The 27426-nt window shown below is 43.2% G+C and overlaps 2 protein-coding genes across 3 annotated transcripts; both read left to right on the top strand.

The window, feature by feature from the left end:
• The first annotated feature begins 184 nt into the window (after positions 1 to 184).
• Positions 185 to 23739, top strand: septin5a (septin 5a). 2 transcript variants are annotated; one of them, XM_079515272.1, is made up of 11 exons: positions 185 to 251; positions 13233 to 13323; positions 13618 to 13704; positions 13869 to 13992; positions 14298 to 14432; positions 19012 to 19129; positions 19312 to 19413; positions 20060 to 20156; positions 20398 to 20533; positions 21516 to 21618; positions 22179 to 23739. In XM_079515272.1, exons 1-11 carry the CDS (start codon positions 246 to 248, stop codon positions 22239 to 22241), a joined length of 1062 nt encoding a protein of 353 aa, XP_079371398.1. In that variant the 5' UTR covers positions 185 to 245; the 3' UTR covers positions 22242 to 23739. The 2 variants fall into 2 exon arrangements, with proteins under 2 accessions (XP_079371398.1, XP_079371397.1); XM_079515271.1 differs by lacking the exon at positions 185 to 251 and adding an exon at positions 11321 to 11642.
• Positions 23740 to 24773: 1034 nt separating this feature from the next.
• Positions 24774 to 26824, top strand: gp1bb (glycoprotein Ib platelet subunit beta). Its single transcript, XM_079515284.1, has 2 exons — positions 24774 to 24888; positions 25840 to 26824. Exon 2 carries the CDS (start codon positions 25856 to 25858, stop codon positions 26489 to 26491), a length of 636 nt encoding a protein of 211 aa, XP_079371410.1. The 5' UTR covers positions 24774 to 24888; positions 25840 to 25855; the 3' UTR covers positions 26492 to 26824.
• Positions 26825 to 27426: the final 602 nt, after the last annotated feature.

Raw genomic sequence — 27426 nt, 5'->3', positions numbered from 1 at the left:
TCGGTTCGGTCATTCAAAGCTGCGAACATGACGGCCAACATACGATACAAAAGCCGCATCCCGGTAAAAACCGGTATGCAATACATTTATTTTCTTTGTAGTTATAAATATGGGTTGATTATGGATTATTCTCTAATGACTGTTTCATGTTTTTCTCTTAAATTCCATGGACGTCGGTCTCCATCCTTGCACCTGCGCCTCCCATTTCCATCCATCCACCCATCAAATGGCCAACAGAGGAAGGCATGGAGGTAGGAATCTTTAAATGTGTTATTGTGTCGTTTTTAGCTGCTGTTTGGGGTGAATGCTGGTATTAAGTGTTGAAAAGACAGTTGGTTGCATTGCACGTTTGTTGCACGGCATCTTTCGCCTCGACAATAAATTGGCAATGTTCAAAAATGTCAGATTATAATGGATTCTAGCTACTGCGTGTGCGCGTTTTATCGTGCGTTATACTGTAGTTTGATTTAGTCTTTACAATCGGCGTCATGATGGTGCTGATTGCTGAGGAGGACAGCCAAACATCACGAGATGTTCAGTGAACAACATCAAGCTGACAGGGGTTTAATTTTCAGATGCATAATAGGCCAGCCAGCGTCAGCAGTGCAGGCTAGCGGACTATTAAAGAAGAGGATGCAGGATGCGTAAGCAACATGGTACCCAGGGCTTGCATCCCGTCAACCCTCTCATCCTGATCCCGTGGGCATGCACTGACCTGCTTTTATTTAAATCAGCACGATCTTCCAGCCAATAGTGAAGCACTGTGCTGACGGACAGACAGACTGACCTCATTATCACGTGACGTCATATTATATACAGGGTTCTTACCTCTTCTGAACCCCTCACGGTTGTAAACAAGGTGACAGCATAAGCCCGTGTGGGGGGTCTACTTTATCTCAACACCATCTCACATGAGCATTCAAACTCCTCTCCTATTTCCAATGCTGTAGCTATAGTGTCTGATGACAGAGAGTCGACATTCTGGGAATAAGCATGGCTTTGTCACAGTTGTAACATCACCATGTATCAGATTCAGTGATGATTACCCCTTTTAAAGTGGACTGTTTAAAGTAACAGCATTCTTGTTTTGTTTATTAAGATATTGGCTGTTACATTGCAGACAGATTTGCACCATTCCCAGACCCAGTTACAATCTGACCAAATCCAGGGCTCAGTCACAATCATTGTGTCACATGGCTCAGCCACAGCCCACAGCATGGTAGTATTCTGGTCTTATCAATGAGTGCATTTAAGAAAGACCCGGATGAATGCAGCTGCAAATGTGCAATTTTGTTTGTGTTGTTGATATTTATAGATGCTAAAGATATCTAGTGAAAACTGAACAACTAATCAAACATCCATTATAGCAACCATGGACTTAAATTACTCCCCACACTTTACTTCATGATTTTTTATTGTAAAAGTGTGTGCGTTCTTTGTACACTTTGTAACCTTCTCATGCACTATTCTTAGTATTCTATCCTCCCACACACACTCTACTGTACAGTTTTTGCCTGCTGGTGGACCAGCATCCATGTGTAGGAGGGAGACAGAAGGAGTGAGTACTGATAAAGTCCTGTTACAATGCTCAGGAATGCTGGAATGAAGGGTATCATATAAATTGCACAAATCAGTCTTTTGATTATACCCCTTTATATATATATATATATATATATATATATATATATATTTTTTTACATAGCTTGCACTTTTTTTTAACTTCTTTCCCTTTCTCACAGCTTTCCACTATCACTCACTCCCTTTACTCTCTCTCTTTAGCATCCTCAGTCATTACTGACATCACCTCTCTGCCAATAACTTCATTAGCCATTCCATTGTGTTGCCAGGCAGCATAAAAAATAAAAGAGTCTCTTCTCCGGAGCTCGTGTGTGGCCAGTGGGTTCATTCACTTCATTGACACTAGTATCCGTTGTAGAATTGAGACTGTGGTCAGTCAGTGTTGCCATGTTATGTTATGTTATTATAAGCAACGGTGGGCTTGTTTTTCTGTATTGTTGCTTGTAAATATATAGGAGGCCTTTGCTATATGTTTCATCAGTTTCAATTGAAACGGGCCTCCAGCCTCTAGGGGCCTCCACCCTCTAGGGGGCCTCGGGCTCCCCCACCCTTGCACCAAGGTCTAAAAAGCGATTCCGAGATATTTACATTCTAAAATGCTCCGTCCCATAGCAAGCATAAGCCAGCGGAATTTTCACTTACGGAAATGAAAACCGGAGCGAAACCGGAGTGTTACACAGGGAAACTGGACACAGCTGAGCACCCGAATTAATTGATATTAAGTTACACCTATTTCCTGTTAATAACCTGAGTAAAATGTGCGGCATTGGGAGTTAAAGGGGAGACACTTTATTGTGAAGGGACGACAGGATGAAGAGAGTTGTTGTTGCTGAAGTAATTGTTGAGAATGATGGGGGTGTGGGGGCCTCCCGGCCTCATATAAAGGCCTCCCCTGATTGGTAGTTGTGGGTTGCAGTTTCTAAGATGTAGTTGCTTATTTGGCCTTGCTTCCTATGTTTTAATTATTGTTTAAGCAATAATTGAGGACCCCTACATTAATATGTAGCCTACTAGACCGGTGCCCGGCTATAGAGTCGGTAACAATGGAAGTTGGAGATCCATGCCCCACCGTGACCCGGCTATGCAATACCCGTTGTACCCGTGTCAGAGTACCCGTTCCACCCATCTGTCTGTGTCCCTTCTATGCCAATATACATTATGGAGATTTCTGTATCTGTCTCTCTGTGTCCCTTTATTCCTAGATATGGAGTTCTGTCAGGCATGCCCAAATAATTATGGAGAGTTGTGATGTCAGAACAGGCCAGCTTCATATATGGAGCCTGGGCAGGGGCCCTCTCCAAAGCCCGGGCAGAGGCCTTTTGTGTCAGTTCTGGACAACCGCGGGTCCGACCGACTCGACACCGGGCACTGCACTGTGCACTCCCTGTGGGGGTGTGGAACAAGCATTTATAGATACAGTATACTGTAGATTGTCCGTAGCGCAGACGCCCCCATGTTTTCTGATTTGTATTGTTAAAATGTTTAAACGACATATTCCAAATATTTCACATTTTATTTCAAGATCTACAAACTCAGAACGCATCATGACACGTTTTGAGCTCATAGATCTCGCTATTTTCAAATAGCCAATGCATATACTGTTTAAATATAGTCGCTTCTTTTCAAGGGCTTGTTTTCAACATAAACCTGGTTGCTTATTTCTCTCGCTAAATCTGGCAGCACTGATCGTGGCTGCACCAGAATTTACTGAGCCAGTTTCTGGTACCGACCTGAGATACGATGCAACTTTGTGCTTAAATAATCACACAACGAACAGGACATGTGATGCGAGTGTTGCCCGTGGGCCGTGGCTGTGTTGACCGGGTTGGGTGTATACTGTATTTATGTATATATTGTATATGATACATTGCTTGCCTTTCCCTATCTCCAGTGGCTGGGGGTTGTGTCATCATTCCTACACTGTCCCTGTCCCCATTAAGACTTATTCATATCTCGCAGTCGCTGCTTGAACAAAGTGACCTATTTTTAACTGAGAGTTGAAACAATACATCATTTGAGTCGTATGACATTGTTGTGCAATTAATGCAGCTATGTGCTGCATTGTTGTGCTATGATTAGTATAGGCTTTAGCCTTCTCTGTAAATAAAAAACTATATTACAATACAAAGCCCATTCTTTATGAAGATGGATGCAAAGGTTTATATGAGAATGAGTAGCCTAATTCAGGTCTCTGATCAATCCTAGTGAGTGATACTAGTCTGTGCACACAGCAGGTCAGAAGGTCAGAAGTGGTTGTCTTGTAGGCGTTGAGCGGAGTATCATATGTTGGTGTGTTTGGATCCATACACATCCATGCACTTTGTATGCCTTTTCCTGTCTTTTAATGTTTGTTTGTTTTTTTGCGGCTTTCGCCTTTATTTTATATATTTGTTTTTATAGAGGGACAGACAGTAGGCTGACAGGAAATGGGGGAGAGAGATGGGGGAGTGACATGCAGTGAAGGCCGTCGGGATTGGGAGTCGAACCCGCGGCACACTGCCAGACTCGGGCTGCCTTTTCCTGTCTTGACTCTTAATTGACTCTCACCTTAGTTCCCCACCTACCCCACCGACCCCCTCCAACTTTCCCCTCCGTAACACACCCACTTGATCTCTCTTATCTACCGCAAACGCACAGTGGCCACATATGGGACCCTCTGACCCTCGCTTGCATTCAGGAGGCCAGCTGCGGAGCGGGACTCAGGGTGGAGGGTGTGTGGGTGTGGGTGTGGGTGTGTGTGTGTGTATGTTGTAGGCGGGGGTTCAAAAGGGGGAGCCCCCATGGGGCTTCTGCTCTCCACATGAGGTAGGGAAAAGTTTAAAACCAGGGTAAGTTTAAAACCAGGGTCGAAATGTATATAGGGTTGAAGTGGTTACAGTAATGTATGTTTTTCTAATCAAAATGTAAATCTCCAAAGTAACTAAAGTTTTCAAATAATTGTAGTGGAGTAAAAGTACAAATGTTGGCTCTGAGATGTAGTGGAGTAGATGTAAATGTATTGGAAATTGGAATACAGTCAAGTAAAGTACAAATACCTCAAAATTGTACTTAAGTACATTATTTGAGTAAATGTACTTAGTTACTTTTCCACCACTGGGTTAACGGCAGGAGGATGAGTTTACAAAACGTCAACAAAGAGAGAAGTATATGACCAAGCTGTCCGTCTGATGACAAAAAAGATTACGAAAGAAAGGAGAGAGAAGTATGACTAAGACACAGAAGTGGTCAATGTTATCCTCAACTTCATATTGACATCTGTTGTCCAGATCATATCTCACACCAGGGCTGCAGGGCTGAATCATTCAGGCCGCGGTAGTCAAGTCATACACCCAGCCAGGCCACCCTATCCCTATACCCACACGCGTGTATGTTTGGATTACAACAGAGCCATAGAGTATAGACAGAGTTGCGACATTGAGGGGGCAGAAAACGGCCTCAAAATTATTTTGTCCCTGGATTCCTTGGGTCATGACGCATCTCCCCATATAGGCCACGCCCATTTGCGTCATGATAGATTTTCCGCCATTTTGAATTTTCTCCAAAACACACTTTTTGCTCCTCCTCCTACAAACTTTGTCCAAATCTCACAAAAGAATAAAAAACTAGCTTTCCCTGTGTGTAGTGAGTAGTGACCTAGGAATAATTCTCATCTGCCGTGTTTCCCTGATGACATTCAGTTGCCTGCATTCCTCTGCTAACTGGACAGAGGAAGCTAAATGCTAATGCACAGTGCACACACTAGCCATGCTCTCACAAGAGCCTATTGTTTGTTGCCCAATAGGCAGATGCTAAAACGTGGCTATGTTGGCCAAGTGTCCATGGAGTAGCCTATTGTTGCCAGAGCAATTACACGCTGTTGGATTAGCATCATGCCAAAGAACCAAACACGCCTAGGCACTCACATCTCCTAGGAAAGTAAACATAAAAATGGAACCGGGGGGTTCAGAACACACGTCACGCACGTCACGCACGCACGCACGCACACACGCACACACACACACACACACACACACACACACACACACACACACACACACACACACACACACACACACACACACACACACACACACACACACACACACACACACACACACACACACACACACACATTCATGATCCAGTATGGGAAGCATTCAGGGTTAATGGTGTGAATGCTGCAGCTGGATGGCTGTGAGATGGAGAGATGTCATCAGAAAAGGTCAATGCTTGTCCTCCACTGCACTGCAGTGTCTGGCTGCGTTTCTGTCCTTGTGTTGTGTTGTGTTGTGTTGTGTTGTGTTGTGTTGTGTTGTGTTGTGTTGTGTTGTGTTGTGTTGTGTTGTGTCAACACTAGACTGAAGGTCATCTGTAGTGGGCAGTGCATGAAGGTAGAGTGATGTCTGTTACTGCTGGAGTTGTCACACTTGAGCTTTCTCTGCATATTTGCATATTCACTAGTCACTACATCGTGTGCCCTAACAGGGCAACCAGACTATTGTTATTGTACATTTGGATACTTTGCCGCACTACTCCTCCCACAGTTTTTGCCGCACACACTCGAGCCATATGTCAAATCGACCGGCTTCATCGGGAATCGTGTGCTTGTATTTTGCTAAGAGATCCGTTGTATAGTTTAATTGATATTAATTAATTAGTTCTCCATAGACTTATAATGGGGAAATCGAAGACTAAATTTAAGTATTTTTTTCCCTTGGAGACCGTAAGCGCCATATTTACAAGACTTGGGGGGGAGGTTCATAATAATTATGAAAATTAATTGAAAGGGAATCAGTCGGCCTCATGGCTCTATTACAGCCCACTTTGCGTTTTTCCTTATAACTCTTGAACCGTAAGTCGTCAAATCTAAATTTATTTTTCCATGGATTCCTTGGGTCATGATGCATTTCCACATATAGGCCACGCCCATTTTCGTCAGGGAAAGAAATCCTGCAAATTTGAATTTTCTCCAAAACACACTTTTGGCTCCTCCTCCTACAGATTTTGTCCAAATCTCACAAAAATCGGCACACATGATCTCCGGACCTATCTGATTAAAAGACAAACTGCAGAATTTTGGTAGTGCGTATACTTCGGCCATAATCGTCGTCCGAAGTTAGTAGGAGGGGCCTATTTTACAAAAAATGCCACAAATCACGAACGGAATGTCCAAACCATCCCAAATTTGAATCACATGTCCCGGGTGGTTAAATCAACCAAGTTCCAAAAGCAATTCCATTTTCATCCATAGGGGGCGCTGCAAATGCGAATTACTTACGCATGATCACAAGGTTGACGCGACATTGTAATTGGCTAGCAACATTAGTGGGAGGGGCCTATGTAAGCGACTGCGGCAACCACACTTTGCACTTTTTCAAAATTGCAACCTTTCCAGTTTATATTCATATTTGAATAGAAAAGAGAGGTCGCACACAATGCATCGCATCGCAACGCATTGTGAGCTTGTAGATCAGCTATTTTCAAATGGTCGAAATGTATATAGGGTTGAAGTGGTTACAGTAATGTATGTTTTTCTAATCAAAATGTAAATCTCCAAAGTAACTAAAGTTTTCAAATAATTGTAGTGGAGTAAAAGTACAAATGTTGGCTCTGAGATGTAGTGGAGTAGATGTAAATGTATTGGAAATTGGAATACAGTCAAGTAAAGTACAAATACCTCAAAATTGTACTTAAGTACATTATTTGAGTAAATGTACTTAGTTACTTTTCCACCACTGGGTTAACGGCAGGAGGATGAGTTTACAAAACGTCAACAAAGAGAGAAGTATATGACCAAGCTGTCCGTCTGATGACAAAAAAGATTACGAAAGAAAGGAGAGAGAAGTATGACTAAGACACAGAAGTGGTCAATGTTATCCTCAACTTCATATTGACATCTGTTGTCCAGATCATATCTCACACCAGGGCTGCAGGGCTGAATCATTCAGGCCGCGGTAGTCAAGTCATACACCCAGCCAGGCCACCCTATCCCTATACCCACACGCGTGTATGTTTGGATTACAACAGAGCCATAGAGTATAGACAGAGTTGCGACATTGAGGGGGCAGAAAACGGCCTCAAAATTATTTTGTCCCTGGATTCCTTGGGTCATGACGCATCTCCCCATATAGGCCACGCCCATTTGCGTCATGATAGATTTTCCGCCATTTTGAATTTTCTCCAAAACACACTTTTTGCTCCTCCTCCTACAAACTTTGTCCAAATCTCACAAAAATCGGTAAACATGATCTCTGGACCTTTCCGTTGAAAACACCACAGGCGGAATTTTGATAGTGCGTATCGTTCGACCGTAATCGGCTTCCGAAGTTAGTGGGAGGGGCCTATTTTACAAAAAGAAAAAAATTGAATCAGATATCGCGGGTGGTTTAATCAACCAAAAGCCAAAAGCAATTGTTGCAGATTTTTTTTTGGGGGCATAAATACCCTCCGAATTACTTACACATGATCACAGGTGTGACTTGAAATTGTAATTGGCTAGCAACGTTAGTGCGGCAACCACACTTTGCAAGTTTTTAAAATTGCGACCTTTCTAGTTAGTGTATGTTGGTCCTAGTATAAATATATATATATATGTGCGTGTGTGTGTGTGTGTGTGTGTGTGTGTGTGTGTGTGTGTGTGTGTGTGCCTGCGTGCGTGCGTGCGTGCGTGCGTGCGTGCGTGCGTATGTCGTGCCTGCCTGCGCGCGCGCGCGCGCGCGCGTGCGTGCGTGCGACGTTCGTAAAGTTTAAACTAATGGGTCTATCTACCAAACTACACCGACGTGTTGATGGTGACCATGGTGAAAGTTCGACAACTGTTTCCTCCACGGGTTACAACAGTGTGTGACCCAGAGGAGGAAGTCAAGCGGCGGCGCTGCCTGGTTGATGTCCAGATCGCTGCCCCCCCGTAGCGCCCGTCCAACTGACAGACATGTGGGTGAGAGTGGCATGTTTCACACTCTGGGACGAGGAGCCATGGTTGCACACAGCAGTAGATGCAAGCAGGCATGCCACTTCGCTTTGTGTTTTCCCATATGAAGGACAGATTATGAGCCACTGAGCCAGACCACTGAGAACGGAGACGTGGAGGCTCCACTTGCCACTGAGCGGTGGTGGGAGCCGCGTCCTGGCAGTGTAATGCCAAATCACTGTGTGTTGCAAAATGCCAACACCGTAACAATGCCAAAGACGTTCAGTCATCATCAACTCCAGTCCTGGCACTGTACTTTCAGTCTAGCCACCTGGTTGGCGATGAATTTAGATTTGGAACACCCTAGGAACTAGGCGATTCAAACACCTGGTTGAGTGGAACTGGGAAGCTAGCAATAGACTGGGACCAGAAATGAGAACTAATGTTATGCAAGAAATGAATTCATGAGGAGGAGATACACAGCCAAATAGGTTGGTTGAGGTGATAACTGACAGTAAAGGTTCTTCCATGCAGCCACTTTTATATTGTGAACAACTATGTAAAACAAGAAAGACGTGTGTGATAGACTTAGACACAGCCATACAAATTGTTGAAAGTGGTGAAGCACCATACGCACGCGTGTGCACTGTGCACGCGCGTATGCACGCACGCACGCACGCACGCACGCACGCACGCACGCACGCACGCACGCACGCACACACACTTGTAATCCATGTGTCCATCATCTGTTCTAGGTAATAATGTCTCCTTTATGACCCCCTTCGCACCTGCCAAAGGCCCTAAATTCCTGCCTCCCCTGTATTTGATCAGCTGGAAGTGTTCGGAGAGTTGAACGCATTGGCACAGCATCAACAGCAGCAATGACATTTCATACTGCGAACACATTTAAATATCTGTTGTGTGTTATGTTATGGAGTAGTAGTCACTAGAGTTTTTCTCTGCACAGTAGTTTTCTAGAATATAATTCTGCATCAGAGTAATGAACAGCCTGCGGTTCACAAAGCGGGCTACCGCCATGCGAGTGAGTGAAAACAAATGTGCTTATCAATTCACCTGTCTTCGTGTCTGACAGGGCTCCCGGTGCCATAGTGCTATATGAGATGGACAGCTGGACACTTCGAAAGTTAGAGTGTGTGGGGGGGGGGGGCTATTGTGATGTCACACCAGGACATCTGTTCTCTTTAGATGAAGCCCTATGCACCCCTCCCCCAGAGCACATACACACATGTGCCACCCTGTGACGAGTCTAGTGAGTCTGACGACATCATAACACTTGATCACTTGATTCTGGAGGACAAGAAGATGAACATTTATGTTAACAAACATGGCGTCAATTAATGTAGGAGATGAAAACGATTCTAATTACAAGAGTCAAAACCAGGCATTTAGAAAAGTACAATTTAATGGATGACCGTGATCCTTGTGAAAATTGTTTAAACGAATATGGCTAGATCATATAAAATGTTGCCCATTTGGCTTCCATAGTTACAGCAATCATAAATTCACAATCTTTCACTGACCCTAACTTGCTGATCCTAGATCCTACTAACACAATATCTGACGATGATAGAAAACCAAGAGGGCTTGTATAGGTCCAGACCAGAGGACTGGTCCATAGAACTGGACTGCATGCACGCACACACACAGACACACACACACACACACAGATCTCTGTCTCCCCCCTGTGATGTGGACTGAAATTGCAGTATCCGTACGTGGCATTATCTCAGGCTGTGCCTTCACTGGAAGGAAAAAAGTTCACCCTCTTTTATTGTAAAGAGCAATCACACCATATGACCTCTGTTCTCCACATCAGCCAGGAGTGAGACACACCCATGCGCACGCACACACACACACACACACACACACACACACACACACACACACACACACACACACACACACACACACACACACACACACACACACACACACACACACACACACACACACACACCACTACCACCACCCATCCCATCTGGAAACAATTGTTTCCAGCCTCTGCCATGAAAAAGGGCCTCTTTCACCTACAGACAGTTGTTGGGCAGAAATCCTCGGACTGGCATTGCTGACAGAACAGCCAATTGCTGTTTAGTCTAGACATAGGTTGTGTACTTTATACACACGCGTGCACACACGCAGGCACACACACACACACACACACACACACACACACACACACACACACACACACACACACACACACACACACACACACACACACACACACACACACATACACAGAATGGATATGATGGCTAGATTAACAAACTCATTTATTTTATCATCTCTCCATGATGAGTTCTTCCGCATGTCTACACTCGTATGGAGTCATCTTAATATGTGGGTGTTTTGACACTGTTTCCGAGCTTTTGTCATCGTCACGTTGGTCATGTTTGTTCACGTCTTCTCAACAGAGTCAATAATCAGTCTGTGTGGCATGCTGTCCCTGTACATTTCTGCTTTCTGTAATCCTCTCAAAGCAATGTTTTATTTTCCAGCATATGGGGTGGGGGTGGGGGGTGAATGAATGAGTTGCTTTTAGACCTTTCCCTCCATCCCGCCCTTACTTCCTCCCCCGAAATTGCCACCTCTTACTACCTATGCCCCTGCTCATGTCCACTGCTCTCTCTCCCTCTCTCTCATGCTCACTCTCTCTCTCTATCTCTTAATCTCTTCCTCTCCCTCCCTCCCACCCTCTTAGTGAGAATTCCTCTCTGGTACAGTACCTGTCTGAACAGGGAGCAGTGGATCGCTGTAGGGCAGAGAAGACAAGACAAGAGAAAGAGAGGAAGGAGGGGAAAGAGGTGAAAGAAAGTGAGGGGAGGGAAGTAGGAGGAACAAAGGAAGGATAGTGTAAACAGACAGAAGCAGATTGGGTTCAAATGGGGAGAGGTACCATTGGAAAGAGAGACAGGAGTTGATCAGGGCTCTGAGTTTCAGGGCACTGACTGGAAGCTGACTTTTGGACGAGTCGAGTTCCTTCCCCGCCTCATCCTGTTTTTTTTTCTCCCCTCAAATTTCAGACTAGCCACAGTAGCTAGCTATTTTCATTCCATTGGCGTCAGTGCGGTTTAGTATGGATGCCATCATGTTGCAGGAGAAACTTGTGGAACGCTTGCTTTGCCCACGTGTAAGAACAGCCCGTCAAAAGGTAACAAACTAAACATAATATATTGGTAGGGAATGTGAGAAGAGTTTTGTGTCAAAAGATTTGTTTGTGTTAACAGCAAAACCTTTATGGTTCCTGCCGGAATGCAAGAAGTCCTCAGGCTCACACTGAAGAATCTTTCTCATCTTACAGCCATCAGTAGGGAAGTGTTTGAATCACTGTTGCATGCCATCTGTACTCTCACAATGATGTAATGACAGTTTAATGCTAAATTGATTTGTGATGAGAGATTTGTATTCGCTGTCACACCCTGTTGCTGTCGAATGATTGAATGGTTACTCAGTGTGTTGTCCTTGTAGATTTCCCCATTCTCACTCGCAAGCAAGCATCTCTGGTAGTTGTGTGTGTGTGTTGTGCATGTGCATATGCACGCATGTGTGTCTCTGTACGATGTGTTTGTAAAAGCGAGGCTGTCGGAAGTGCCTGTGACAAGTTATGACAGCTTATAAGGACGCTGACTGTGTTTGGATAATGAGTAGAAAAGGGCTTTTCATGTCCATTCAATATAGCTTCTGTCTCAATGCTGGACCCTAGACGGTGGCAGCCTGGCAGGCTGTGGCATGCTGGCCTTGAGTGTGTATGGATGTCAATGGGCTCACGTTGGGCAGTAGGGCAAGAATGACATTCTGCCAGACCGAGCACTTTGGGCTGAGTTTGTTATAGTCAGAGACTGGTATCCTGTGTGTGTGTGTGTGCGTGTGTGTGTGTGTGTGTGTGTGTGTGTGTGTGTGTGTGTGTGTGTGTGTGTGTGTGTGTGTGTGTGTGTGTGTGTGTGTGTGTTTGCGTACGTGCGTGCGTGCGTGCATGCGTGCGTGCGTGCGTGCGTGTACATGTGTGTGATATAGTGGAAAATTGTAGTTCTTAGCAGTGGAGTGGCATGATGTTTTTTCCATTCAGCTTTAGATTGGCTGCATTATAGAGGCTGCCTACCGTCTGTTGTGGTGATTTAAACGATTTAGCAGATGTCAAACCTATCATGGTCTCACTTCAGAATCACTCTTTTCTTTTGTTTGATTAACCTCATGATGCAAGTTCTCTCTCTCTCTCTCTCTCTCACTCTGTCTGTCATTCCATAGCACCTGTGTTTTGTTTTGTATTTGCGTTGTGTACAGTGGCGTATCCAAGAATGACATTTTATGGAGGCAAAATGTGTCGTGTCTCAAATCTCAGGGTCTGGAGTCACCTCCTTAACGCTAGGAGACAGACTATTTAGGCAAGAGGTTGTCATTGTACTTCTGCGTGTACTTTTTACTCTTTATACACTAGAAAACAGACGTTCAACACTAGTGCCCTTAAGTAACGGTCAGCTGTGCACACATCAAAAACCTTGAGTAGTGTGTCAAATCTAGCTCCCTTGTGTTCTTTGATAGCAAGGTGGATCCAAAATGAAGCAAGCTCCTGTTCTTTAACTGTTGCACCAAAAACCTGCAAGGGTCGTTCTACGGAATGCGGGAATGCCTCTGGTTGTGTAAACACCTTCAAACAAAAGATACATTTATTGTCATGCATGCAATTATTCTACTCTCTCCCTCTCCCTCTCCCTCTCTCTCTCTCTCTCTCTCTCTCTCTCAGGAGAAACAGTATGTCGGTTTCGCTACCTTGCCCAACCAAGTTCACAGGAAATCTGTCAAGAAGGGATTTGACTTCACCCTCATGGTTGCAGGTCAATTTGGAGTTGAATGAATGAATGAATTATTTTTATTTAAGTGTCATGCCACATCATGGCCCATCCCTTATGGGATTATTATGACACCTTTTCATACACAGTTACAATATCCAAATGTACACTTCTTGATACACTGGTTACTGGCATTGCTGATCGCATACAACATAAATACTGACACAACAAAACAAAGCACATATCCCCCTTGAAATTGAACATTGCTTTACATATTGGATATTGAACATGGAGTAATATGAGGTTCATTGTTTTTGTCTGTCTGTCTGTCTATAACAGGAGAGTCAGGTATGGGCAAATCCACTCTGGTCAACAGCCTGTTTCTTACTGACCTTTATAAGGACAGAAAGCTACTCAATGCCGAGGGTGAGTGTTATCCCAGGGTATTTAATACACAGCTCACTGCCTGTCCGTCTGCATGTCTGTCTGTAAACATGGATAATGTCAATTAGAACGTTCACAGCTCAGCTCTCTTCATCTTCATTTCACTCACTCGTCTCTTCCACTGCCTCTGTGTCTCTGCTTTTCAGAGCGTATTAACCAGACAGTGGAGATTATCAAGCATACGGTGGACATTGAAGAGAAAGGAGTCAAACTCAAACTGACAATTGTAGACACGCCAGGGTTTGGAGATGCTGTCAACAACAATGAGTGGTGAGATCACTTTCTTGCCTGGAACAGTCCTGTTTAGGCTTGGCTCTGATACCAAAGGTATTCACATGTCTTAGTGTTTCAGAACATTTTTGCTTATGTATCCTGTGTGTGTGTGTGTGTGTGTGTGTGTGTGTGTGTGTGTGTGTGTGTGTGTGTGTGTGTGTGTGTGTGTGTGTGTGTGTGTGTGTGTGTGTGTGTGTGTGTGTGTGTGTGTGTGTGTGTGTGTGTGTGTGTGTGTGTGTGTGTGTGTGTGTGTGCGTGCGTGCGTGCGTGCGTGCGTGCGTGCGTGCGTGCGTGTGTTCTAGCTGGAAGCCAATCACAGATTACATCGATCAGCAGTTTGAGCAGTACTTCAGAGACGAGAGCGGCCTGAACAGAAAGAACATCCAAGACAACAGAGTCCACTGCTGTCTGTACTTCATACCTCCGTTTGGCCATGGGTAAAAAAACACACACACACACACGCTACTTAAGAAAGTTTCAACAACATAATGGCTTTCATCATTTATTTTTCCATCTAAATTTGGAACAATTCAAATGTGTGTAGAAATATGTGGGAAGGTATTATTACAGTAAAGTGGCTTCTACCAAATACGGAAAACTTTGTCACCAAAACCTGTCCTCAAAACCTGTCCTCAAAACCTGTCACCAAAACCTGTCATCAAAACCTGTTCTGCCTGATCTGAATTTGCACACAGGTGTTGACCATTAGCATCCGCACCAAAGTTCGATGCCCGTTTTTCACTTTCCCAAAAATGTAAGCTGTTTATTAGCGTTTTTATATCCCTGATTTCAGGCTATGGGACGGCTATGGGCTATGGTTACATACAGCCATCGCCATGGTTACAGCCTCTCAAGCTATGTGATATCAAACTGCGCATGCGTAGAGTTACTGTGTTGAAGTCCTGCACGCAGAGAAGCATGTGACAACAGGCTGAGGCAGACCTGATTGATTGATTGATTGATTGATTGATTGAATACTTTATTAACAGTTTGCAGAACAAAGAACAGGAAAGTACAGTTCAATACAAAGTCTGTTAAGAGGATTTAAAACCCAAGAAAGCCTATGTCTTTTTAGTTGTTTCCATTGGGGTCCTTCATATTCAATTCATCAGAACATTGAATGACACATGCAAAAATAATCATGTAAACGGTTAGAAATCAAAAGAAATAATATGTACAGTAAGGGAGTTTCAAATTGCAGCAGTGCTCTTTGAGAGCGGTTTTGAAGGAGAGTGGGGATTTACATTCATTTATGACTGTTGGTAGGGCATTCCACGTTTTCTTTTTTTGGCATAGGAGTTATTTTCATTCCCAATCCCCAATAGTGCGGGGACATTCAGACCCAAATGACCCCCTCTCCGGTGCCTATGAGGCCCATTGCAAGTTGCTGTACTCTGTCGTCTACCCTAAGCCATCCCAACCTATCAAAATGAGCAGGGGTGAGGTGAGTTGTAGAAGGACAAGTTGTAGCCTGACCAGTTTGTTTTGGGATGTCTGGAGCCTTTTAGGGGTATGCATAGTCGAAGAAACCTTGTATGCTCAAGCTCACAGCTTAGCTACAAAGTTGTAAAGGAGTCGCAAACTCATTTAGGAGCCGTGTCCACACACATCCTTTTATGAGATTAATGTCTTTCTCTCTCTCTCTCTCTCTCTCTCTCTCTCTCTCTCTCTCTCTCTCTCTCTCTCTCGCGCAAGACCACAACAAACTTGGTCTCCCAAAGTTTTACGAAGCATATAGCTGTGCATAAACCAAAGTATGCAAATACTTTCGACTGCGCACATGACCTGTTCTGACATTCCTTATGTTGATCCTTCACCATGTCTCTCTTTTGACTGATACCTCTCCACTCCACTCCTCTAGACGGGCCGGCCTGCCCCAAAGTTATTTGTGCAGCCGCGCCCGGCAGCCGGTGAAAACTAGGCCCGAAGATTAAGGCCCGGCCCTATCTGGGCCCTCATCAAACCCTGTACACTCAAGACACTGACCCCGCTGCCACCCTTAGATCTCCATATGGAGCTGACCATATGTTGATCTGGCCTCATCAAACCCTGTACACTCAAGACACGCTCCATATGGCCAGTACAGAATTCCATATTGATCTGACCGCCCATGCCAAAGCGCCAGCGCTCGCCCAGCAGTCTGCTTTCACCCAGGCGGATGCGTGCACGCGACCTCGCCCCTTTGCTTCTCGCCCTCAGGCGTCTTACTGGTAATAATAACAATAATGCTGATACCTATGGGCTCTGTTTGTTTTTAAACCTAACATTAGACACAATGTCAGAGAGTAAACAAGCTCATGAAATGAGCTAACCTGGCTTTAAGTCTGACTTAAAGGTATATTCAGTGATTTCACTTAATTCAAATATCACTTATTTTTTGGATAATCCTCCCTACTATAAAGTGTGCTGACCATATAAGGAGTTCCTCCCTGTCCCCAGTGAGCCCCTGGGGTCAAAAAACCCTAGTTTCGGTTTGGGCTTTGGGTGGCAAAGCCTTCATCCAATCAGGATGAGAGGGGCCTTCCTCCAATCATGATCGAGTGGGGAGGGCCTTGGTGCACGTGCTGTTGGTCTGTTGTACTTCCCTCACTGTAGAGCGTGTGCATGAGCACATCTTGTTAACGGGGTGGACCAGGGTTTTTTCCAAATCACCCAAATCACTGAATGCTCCTTTAAGGACTGACTTAAGGTAGACAGTAATTCAGACACATCAGCTAATGTGATACCAACTCATAACCACTGTCTCACAAAGTCTCAACAAGATGCAGTCACATTACTCATGATTCATGAACCAATATAAAATATCTCCATAATGAAACTATACACAACGGGTGATTTGCGCATGTCAGACTTTTGGTATGTCGGATAAACGTCTGCACCCTCAATGTTATATACATTGTTGGTTATTAATGGATAAATGTTTCTTTGTTACTTCAACATTTAACACACAATTTGACATATATTGTGGGTGGTTGGTAATGAATATGGTATTGAATTTATTGGAAGGGCTCCTTAGCACCACCCACCTGAACTTAAACCTCACCCACAGCTGTTGCGATTGGGCCTTTTGACTCAAAGTCTTTCAGCTTTCAGGAAGAAACCAAAAATACACAGGGAAGACATATTTGAATATTATAACCACACCTGGGGGTCTAGTAGAGTAATGTTAACTCCATAGACACATGCAAAACAGAAAAAGTACAAAAATCACAGCACTAATACTTTGACTGCGCTCATCCCCGGGTAATGCAGCATCCGTAGGGGGTCGACCAGCCTAAAAAAAAAAGAAATTATCATTCACCTGAATGATGCTTTGCTACTACTACTTTCAGAAATACAAATGCAATGCATGTACACAGTACATAACCCAAAGTCTGCAAATACTTGTGAGTGTGAATATCCCTGGGTATGGACCAGTGTAATGTAATTTATAATTTAAGAAAATGAGAACAAAAAGACATAAGAAAAGTATATTTTCTTGTACAATATACAGTACGTCCAAAGCTGTGAAAAGACAATAAGAGGAATTAGCTGAACTAGTATGGTCCTTTAAGCCTGGCCCTAGGCTAACCATAACCTTTGTCTAATTCTAACCTTATTCTTTTTTTTTTTTTTTTTCTCTCTATTCCCTTTTATTTGTACATACATTATTTAGTTTTTTTTTTTAAATCTAACCTTATTCTAACCCTAACTTTAACCCTAACCTACAGGCCCAATGAGGATCTGCCTAATGTTATCCTATGTTTTGTCTTGGAGGATAGTGAAAACAGTCAAAACACACACGCAGGAATGTAATGTTGGTGCTGAGGACTAGGTGTAATGACACAACCTGATGGTGATGACAGGGGGGAACCAATACTAACTACTGCTATCATTACACACTCCACTACAGTAAAGCCTGTAGCATTCTCCTAAAGTAGTCAAACATTATTTGGCTTCAGCAGGTCAAAAAGAACGAAATGAGGCAATGAACCAACGCTGTACCTTGCCGAACCTTGCACCTCCGAGATATTCCAACAAGTAACACCACTACACAATTTTGAAGTACAGTTTTGAAGAAAGGTTAGCTGAGGGGGTTAGGAGATACAAACCTCTATAATCCCTTCGTGAACAACTCCAAAATCCAGAGACAAATAATGTCAAAGCACGTTGGATGTTGATGTAATTAAACCGTGAAGATCACTCTTCCAGCAGTGTATACAGTGGGCAGATCTAACGTTCAGAAATTTAGGTTGGAACCACAGCGAGTGTAAAAACAATTTAGTCTATGAGAACTTTCTTAAAAACAATTTCTAAGCTTTATAATGTTTTATGTAGGTTGTAGTCACTAGTCAGTTAAGAATGAAAGGGCTGTCCACTTTCCTTACAAGAAAAAGTTCTGGTTCCGACCAGAGGGCGGCAGTGGCTCAAGAGGTAGAACGGCCAGTTCGATCCCTCCCAGGCTCTCCCAGAATTAGTGTTGAAGCAAGACGCTGAAACCTAAAATGCTCCCCATGAGCAGGTTGGTGCCTTACATGGTTTCCTCTGCCATTGGTGTATGAATGGGTGAATGTAATGCACAATCTATGTAAAGCGCCTTGGATAAAGGCGCTATATAAATGCACCATTTACCGACAGTGCGGGGGTTGTGTGGTAAGGTGCACTATGCAACCTTGTTTGAGTGGAAACCTTGGTTATATACAGTAGTCCTATATTCTTGCCGAGTAGACCTTAAATGAACAATGTGCTTTTTAATTGTTCTTAGCCCACTTTACAAGCACGTTTATGTTTAGCTCCCGTTTACAGCCATACAAATATAAACAACCCTTTTTGACATCCTGTGTGTCTGGAACTTCCGGGGACCCCCACACGGAGTTGCACCACTCACTTCACACAGGTGTGATCTTTTTCAATACTTTTGGAGAACCTCTTATCCCAACATGCAAGTGCATTTAGCATACAACATACAAGACTGTTTAACTACCTTTTCTCCATCCTGTTCTGGTACTCACCCAGCCATTGTGTATCCCTCTGTAGGCTGCGTCCGGTGGATGTTGAATTCATGAAGGCGCTGCATGAAAAGGTCAACGTCATTCCACTCATCGCCAAGGCCGACTGCCTCACACCCAATGAGATTAAGAAACTTAAGGACAGGGTGAGTGGCATGTCGCCCTATTACAATGAAATAACCAGTTCTATCATCTATTATGAATATGATCAACACTTTTGTGTATTTTTATTGTATTTTATTTTATTTTATTGTGTGTGTGTGTGTGCGCGCGCGCGTGTGTGTGCGTGTGTGTGTGTGTGTGTACGTGCGTGTGCGTACGTGCGTAGGTTCGAGAAGAGATCGAGAAGTTTGGCATCAAGGTGTACCAGTTCCCCGAGTGTGACTCAGATGAGGATGAGGAGTTTAAGCAGCTGGACAAAGAGCTGAAGGTGAGTCTTGGACAGCTTTTGTCAAAGTGGGGTCTGGGGTCCCCCAGGGGACCTTGTGGGGGTTCCAGGGGTCGACCAGCAAAATGAGGAACAGTTTAATTTTGTTTCACCGGCTAGAAGTCAGATCAATGACAGAATGTATGAGAATGACTGTTCAGATTATAAATTCCACTGTCTGCATTGTTATCTCCCCATCTACAGCATAGACACACCATTCTTCTTTTATGGGAGTCTCTGGCACTAAATCCTTTCAAATGGGGGCTGCAGCCTAAAACGTATCATTGAAGATCCTGTACATGAAACAGTTTGAGAACCATAATTTCCTAATTTTCCTATTACAAATCTTTTTTTTTTAAAGATTTGTTTTTGGCTTTTCTGCCTTTATTGATAGTATCAAGTGAAGATAGACAGGAAAGAGGGAGAAGGGGAGAGATACGCAGCAAAGGTCGTCATGAGCGGGACTCGAACACGCAACGCGCTGTCAGGCCAAAGCCTATATGTGGCATGCGCCTGGACCACTTGGCCAGCGGGTGCCCCGAGGACCTCCTATTACAAATCTGAAGTTTAATTTTTGTTTTATCTGATTGAATAAGTATTGGATGGACATGTCACATATGGAATCTATAATCTATTCCCCTGTGTGCAGGAGTGCACCCCGTTTGCAGTGATCGGCAGCAACACTGTGGTGGAAGCCCGCGGACAGAGAGTGAGGGGGAGACTATACCCGTGGGGTATCGTTGAAGGTACGATCAACCACAACATAGCCCACTCCTGATGCATATTCAACCAACCCTGAGCTGACACACTATGATGAAAATACACCCTCACAAACCTGAATAAATCTAAACATTAGCATGAGTTACAGGTGTAACCACTTAAGCCCTATCTATACTTTGTTGTACGACAAACAGTGAAAATAACTGATCTACATGCTCACAATATGTCACGTTGTTGACAGTTTGTGTTTGTCGTTCTGTCCCTCAGTGGAAAACCAATCGCACTGTGACTTTGTTAAGCTGAGGAACATGCTGATTCGCTCCCACATGCATGACCTGAAGGACGTGACGTGTGATGTGCACTATGAGAACTACAGAGCCCAGTGCATACAGGAGATGACCAGGTGTGTGTGTGTGTGTGTTTTTACTTTAACCCTTTTAGGATTTTTTCTAAATGCAATGATTTTGGGCTAAATGCAATGCATTACGTTCATCATGTCCAACCTGGCGTTTGCAGCCACGAGAACTGAAGTCGTTAGCTATAACGGAGAGCATTTCTGGGAAGTTGTTTCTATCTGAGCTTCATGCAATACCTCTTGTGGTAGAAGAGCAGAGAGAACACCTCCAACCATGTGTTGGTTATATTGGATTAAAAATAATCATAACATACAAATTGGTTAAAGTAACTTCTCTTCACTAAAAAAGGTTAACCAACCAACCAACCAACCAACCAATTATGTCCCCCAAGGGTTTATCCATGGCCCTCTTTTTTTTAGGCGTTCTAGCCCCTCCTATAGCTTTTCGTCACAACTCATGTCACATTTTCCATTGACATTTACGTCATATGTGTCCGAGCAAATCGTCTTTTTGTGTCAACACAAAACATTAAATGCCATTGAGAATGAAATGTTAATTTACGTCATATGTGTCTGAGCAAATCGGCTCAGACAAAAAAAGCCGATTTTTTCAGATCTATTTTATATTTACATTAAATACATTGGGTTTAAAAAAAAAACATTGTATCATGGTTAAAAGACAATAACACGTTGACAAATTAATTCATGAGGAAGTATATTAATTTTTTTATTGGATGATGTACGATGATAAGAGCTCCCCTCACTTCACACGGGTATGATTTTTCCTTAGGCTATCTACAAGCTCACAATGCATTGTGTCGTGTCACGTTTTGAGCTTGTAGAGCGGCTATTTTCACAGAATGTTCGCCATGTTCGGGTTTGTGTGGTTGAGAGAAAGAGGCGGCTGAGAAAATAGAGCATATTTTCTTGGTTTATTGCTGACATTTGCATATTTGAACGGCAATCTTGTGGGAGATGAACATTTTCTGACGTGCCTTTATCCTCTGTGTGTGATTGTGTGCCTCCTCAGTAAACTGGCCCAGGACAACCGCATGGAGAGCCCCATCCCCATCCTGCCCCTGTCCACTCCAGACGTAGAAACAGAGAGGCTCATCAAAATGAAAGATGAGGAGGTATGAAGCTATCACAGCCATTTCTCCTGTTCTTGTCTTAACAATGGTACCGTTCCCAGATCTGTTTTCTATATGAAAGGTGCTATTTAAATACATTTTGTTAATTTATGATTATTATTATTTTATTTTTGTATTGCACCATGTAGAGATGGAACCGGATCTGTCAAACATCCCAGTTTATGGCATGGATGTACAGCAGCATCTGTTAGGGTGTATTTGTTTCAGTAGCATTTGTATTAATTACAATACATTTACATTTATGTACATTTATATGCAAAAAAGGATGAGATCAAGGCAGTCTTGTTGAAAAGTAAAAAAAACCTTTAATAAAGTGGTTAATACATTTCACGAATAAAAACGGAACCTACGTGTTTGCGGCACAACTGCCTTCATCAGGGTGCATTGGTCTCATCCTTTTTTGCATCAATTCTGTCACCCAATTGTACCAAAGAGAACCTTCAGCAAACACGTCGCATTGCGTCGTACTACAGGGTGTAAATTAAGTAGACATTTGACATGTCAGCACTCTCGCTCTGACCTCCCCCTATTTTTGTTTCCAGCTGAAGAGGATGCAGGAGATGCTGAACAAGATGCAGCAGCAAATCCATGACCAAGAGGTGTGAAAACTCCCAGAACAATTGTCACACAACAGCATCCCTTGCTGTCTGAACTCTGAACTACAGCAAACTCAGACCTGATGCTAGTAAATGCAACACAACTTGAATATATTGTGCTAGTGGCAACTCTGGCTGTAAATTCATCTCCTATTCGGTGCTTTGTATATTTTGTCCCCTGAGAGGATTGTGTTGGAGGATACTTTTCTGTACCATATCTTTGGCCCCATTTTGAGCCCCATTGCTGTTAACAGTCTTAACATAGACTATAATATAAATGCATAATTTAAATTACTATTCATTGTGTCTAATTTATAAATGCAATGCTAAACTTTTTGGATATTCTATCAGGGTATGGATATGTGCGTTATGAAATGTTTTGTATTGCAGCTTAGTTTGATGTTCATTATTGATATTGGTTATTAGTCGGAGTGTGTGTGTGTGTGTGTGTGTGTGTGTGTGTGTGTGTGTGTGCGTGCGTGCGTGCGTGCGTGCGTGCGTGCGTGCGTGCGTGCGTGCGTGCGTGCGTGCGTGCGTGCGTGTGAGACCAAACATCTACTTAGATGTCATCAGATATCCATCCTTAAAATTCAGTTTGTGTTTGTAGAGGTACTGTGATTTCACTTTGATTTAACACCACACAAGAAAGACATCTCATTTTGTTTCCTTTTATTGGTGTCTATCATAAATATATTATATTGAACAACATTTTATGTATGGCTACACAATACCTTTTTTTATGGTACTGTTTCTACATTTGCTGGCTTTGAATTGCAAATGCACTTATCGCCAGTGCTAATGCCTGATTTATACTTGCTTGTGCGCCGTGTTGCACACAGAAAATAGCAGATCTACAAGCTCATAATGTGTTGCGCTGCGATCCTTTGTGAAATGTGTAGATCTACTGTTTTGAGTGCACAACACTGGCACACAACTACGAAAAATCGCCCTTAACTGTGAATCGAGACCCGTCAACATAATGAGAGGTTGTGTACAGTACACATGTGCATGTGTGGGCATGCTGCGATTCCTCCTATCTGCTTATAGCTGTGGGCCTGTATTCATCGCCTCATAGCTGATGCCCTGTGTTTGTTCTGAAATGCATTATGAAGATACATCTTGTTACCACTGCAGGATGGTAAAATGTATAGATCAACAATGAGGAGCAAATGCTGTATTTAGGCTTAGGTTTGAAATGGCGTGACTGCATTCTGTATGCAGACAAATGTGTGTGTGTGTGTGTGTGTGTGTGTGTGTGTGTGTGTGTGTGTGTGTGTGTGTGTGTGTGTGTGTGTGTGTGTGTGTGTGTGTGTGTGTGTGTGCGCGCGTGCCAAGTCTATGTGTGTATAAACTCCTGAGGTGGAGGTACAGTGCACCCGCTGGACCTCTGGCTGTGATACCTGTATGCCTGAGCCGTGTTGTCAGTCTGAGAGCTGAACAGACGTGGAACGTCACCCCCAGTTAACAATGGTATCGTATGACAAATAAAACAACTTGATTCACATCATTTCAGCCTCGTTTGTCTGAGGGTTATGGAGTTCAGCACTGCCCTGTGGAGGGGCAGAAACCCCACAATGTGCTGTGTTATATCACTTCCTGAATGCACACAGTCAAAAGAGCAGCAGCACACAGAGCTGTGGACACTGCATGGAGACACAAAATGCCGAGTCAGAGCTTTATCTTCTCAAGCTGTTCTTCCCTGTTGTCCGTCACCAGTGGTGGAAGAAGTACTCAGATTTTTTTTAACTAGTAAATGTAGAAATACTCTCTTACAATTAAAAGTCCTGCAGTTAATGTATGTTTGTTAATCTAAATCTGCAAAGTAACTAACCAACCACCAGTAGTGGAAAAAGTACTTTTTTCCACCAGTGGTGGAAAAACTACAATATAAAAATACTCTTGTTACAAGTAAAGTTCTGTATTCAAAATGTTACTTGAGTAAAAGTGCAAAAGTATTGACATCAAAATATATCTAGAACCAAAGTAAAAGTAGTGTCACGATGCAACATTTTGCTTCTAGCTCTATATCTTCTAGATTCTAGAATAAAATAAAAATAGGTCTTGTGTAGTTATTAGAGAGTTATTGTGTTAATAATCTAAAGTAAAAAGTATAATATTTGCCTCTGAGATATAGGGAAGTAGAAGTATAATGTATTGAAAAATGGAAATACCCAAGTTAAGTAAGTACCTCATATTGTACTCAAGTACAGTATTTTAGTAAATGTACTTTCCAAAGCTGCAAATACATTAACGTTGGACACATGAATGGACATTTTTTCCATGTTAATGTTCCATTTTTGGAACATTAACACACATACATCCGGTATAAACGATCACTCTCTGTGCCACATGATGTTATTATCATACAGTAGTATGTGGCCCTTGCTGACACAGTGGCACTATACAAAATGTTTCCGGTTTCTTCGGGAAATGTAATGGGTACGTGTGGGGATGTGATGGTGTGATGGTGTGTGTGTGTGTGTGTGTGTGTGTGTGTGTGTGTGTGTGTGTGTGTGTGTGTGAGAGTGAGAGAGAGATGGGGGGGTCTTTATCAGTGAGAACCAGCTGTACTGTATGTGCCTGATACGGTTTCTCTTAAGGCAATAGAGAGAAAAGCGATTCCTTTACACTTCCCTGGAGACTCTTAACCCTGAAGGTAATATTAATGACCTCAGAAACTTGTTTAACCTATACAACCCATGTCTGCATATAGTAATCTGTAGTTTAGTTTGCTTGCTTAAGAGCCACTACAAATTGCTTTCCTGTATCTACTGTGTGCACTATGTAGCAACACACAGTATGGAGAGGTTTTAATCTGACAGTATGTGTGTCTCCTATAGTCTCATTCTTTGCTTCTGCAAAAAAGTACGACAATATGCATAACTTTGATAATGTGTTCAGGGCTTGACATTAACTTTTTGAGGCAGGTACATTTCCCATACACTAGTCCGGACACAAAAGTCACTTGTCCGGTGAATACATGTTTGAATATTAGATGAATGTTCTCAGTTTACAAGTTAATAGCCCTAGAATTTCTGTGATCTTACATACATTTAAAGCAGTCCAAATATATTGCCATAGATCAGTCCTATCCAGGCACGGTTAGTAGACTGACCTTGTCTGCATTTAAACTTGTAGCACTGCTTGTGCACTCACCCAATAATTAATTCCCAAGACTTGGAGTCATTTTGGGGACTAGTTTCATATTCATTTAAAGGTTCTGGCAGAAAACGTTTATTTAGTAAAATATCTCTACTTTTCCACAAGCTGCACACGGTTGGCAGTCTCTCCGGCAAGGTGCCCATATTCACTTTCAGATTAGATGAGTGACATCCACACAGTATGCTAATTCCGGTATTACTGTAGTTGTACTGGGCAACGACAAAACGTACAATTCTGAATATCATCTTTGTCATCAGTTCTGACAGTCAGTTAACACATCCTGTCCTGTCCTGTCCTGTCCTGTCCTGTCCTGTCCTGTCCTGTCCTGTCCTGTCCTGTCCTGTCCTGTCCTGTCCTGTCCTGTCCTGTCCTGTCCTGTCCTGTCCTGTCCTGTCCTGTCCTGTCCTGTCCTCTTCTCTTCTCTTCTCTTCTCTTCTCTTCTCAGCTCCTCTACAGTAGTTATGATCATGGGGCTATCACTCATGTGTCTGCTCCTCTTGTTGAGAGTCACTGTACAAGGGTCATCAGCCTGCCCCTCTACTTGTTCCTGCAATGGAGGTCAAGTGGACTGCAGCCGTAGGAGTCTGACCAGCTCCTCGCTCCCCACCCATTTCCCACCTGGCACGACAGAGCTCCACCTCCACAACAACCTGCTGACCACCCTCCCTAACGGTCTGTTGGATAGCCTCACCTCTCTACGCTCCATCTCTCTCCATGGCAACCCGTGGGCGTGTGACTGCGGGGTGCTGTACTTGCGTGCCCTGCTGCTCCGCCAGCCTCACGGCCACCACACATCACACAGCAACGTCAACTGCAGTTCCCCTCCTGGACTAAGAGGGAGGCTGGTGGTCTACTTAACTGAGGCAGAGATTCAGGAGACCTGCCACTACTGGTATTGTGACCTGGCACTGGCGTCCCAGGTGTGCCTGTTTGTGTTTGTGGCGGTGCAGGCAGCATTGCTGGTGGGCGTCATCGTGTTCCTGAGGAGGTTTGAGAGGATGTCCAGGGGCGCAAGGAGAACCACGGAGGAAAGCTTTATTTCAGGGGAGAATCTGATGGATACAGAATACGAGCCCTTGAAGGACAGCAGAATCTGATGGGAAGGAATAAATACAGTTTTATGTTTTCATTTGCAAAATTTAAAATGTTTTTCCAAGCTTAAAAGACCCTATAGGTGATGTCTTCACAGCTGTTGTATAAAGACAGAACAAGAAATGAGACAGTATTTTGTTATTTATTATATAGAGAATAATTATGAATGTAGGATATTTTGATGTACAGTACCATGTTTAATAGTTAGGTCCACATAATATTGTTGACCCGAAATGTGCAGAACTGTATTTCGTCCTTTTATACATAACACAAACTGTTATATTGTGACTTTTTGTTGTGTCTTTTGTACAAAATGTTTTTGTAGACTATTAAAGAGATGCAAATGAAAGAGACCATGATTTCTTCCTTTTTGTCCCCTAAACGTTTTGGGGAGCTATAGCTATGAACTATAGCCTAGTTCATAGACACTTGACATACAACACAATGACACACACATGATCCTTTTCAACAATAAAACATCAACTGAAAATAAATGAATACATAGATGGCATTTGACATCACAAAAGGACTGGAGGAACACATACATTATTTATATATATTTGAGGTTTGAAGTATGGTATTTGGGCTAAATGTCTACATTTTAAATTGAAGATCCAATTGTCTATCCAATCTCTGTACTGTCTTAATTTGAAATGAGGTGAATTATTTTGGCCATCACAACAGATAAGTGATTAGTACGCCTGTCGCCTATACTGTTGAAAAATTGGACAAGTGTGGGCAGCTGATTACTAGAGCCTTTCTTCGTGCTCTCAAGCTTAACAAAGTGCATATCATGACCATATTTGTACATAGTCCACCTGTCAAAGGGAACACCAAAAGCTTGACAGCTTACTACTTTCATTATGTTCGTTGAGTGCAAATGTGTGTGTAATTGGTGGTGGTGGGGTAGAGGAGAAGAAAATACATTCATACAATTTCA

Source organism: Electrona antarctica (genome assembly GCF_951216825.1).
Source record: "Electrona antarctica genome assembly, chromosome: 12".
Classification (NCBI taxonomy): domain Eukaryota; kingdom Metazoa; phylum Chordata; class Actinopteri; order Myctophiformes; family Myctophidae; genus Electrona; species Electrona antarctica.
The sequence above is the reverse complement of the archived record's forward strand: the minus strand, read 5'-3'. Positions and strand labels throughout refer to the sequence as shown.

What these genes read in the sequence shown, in the direction of transcription:
- septin5a (XM_079515271.1), top strand. Translation starts at nt 11,568, where the DNA reads ATGGATGCCATCATGTTGCAGGAGAAACTTGTGGAACGCTTGCTTTGC. An exon ending in AAAGCTACTCAATGCCGAGG is followed by an intron (nt 13,705 to 13,868) that starts GTGAGTGTTATC and finishes TCTGCTTTTCAG; the next exon opens with AGCGTATTAACCAGACAGTG. An exon ending in AGCTGGACAAAGAGCTGAAG is followed by an intron (nt 19,414 to 20,059) that starts GTGAGTCTTGGA and finishes CCCTGTGTGCAG; the next exon opens with GAGTGCACCCCGTTTGCAGT.
- gp1bb (XM_079515284.1), top strand. Translation starts at nt 25,856, where the DNA reads ATGATCATGGGGCTATCACTCATGTGTCTGCTCCTCTTGTTGAGAGTC.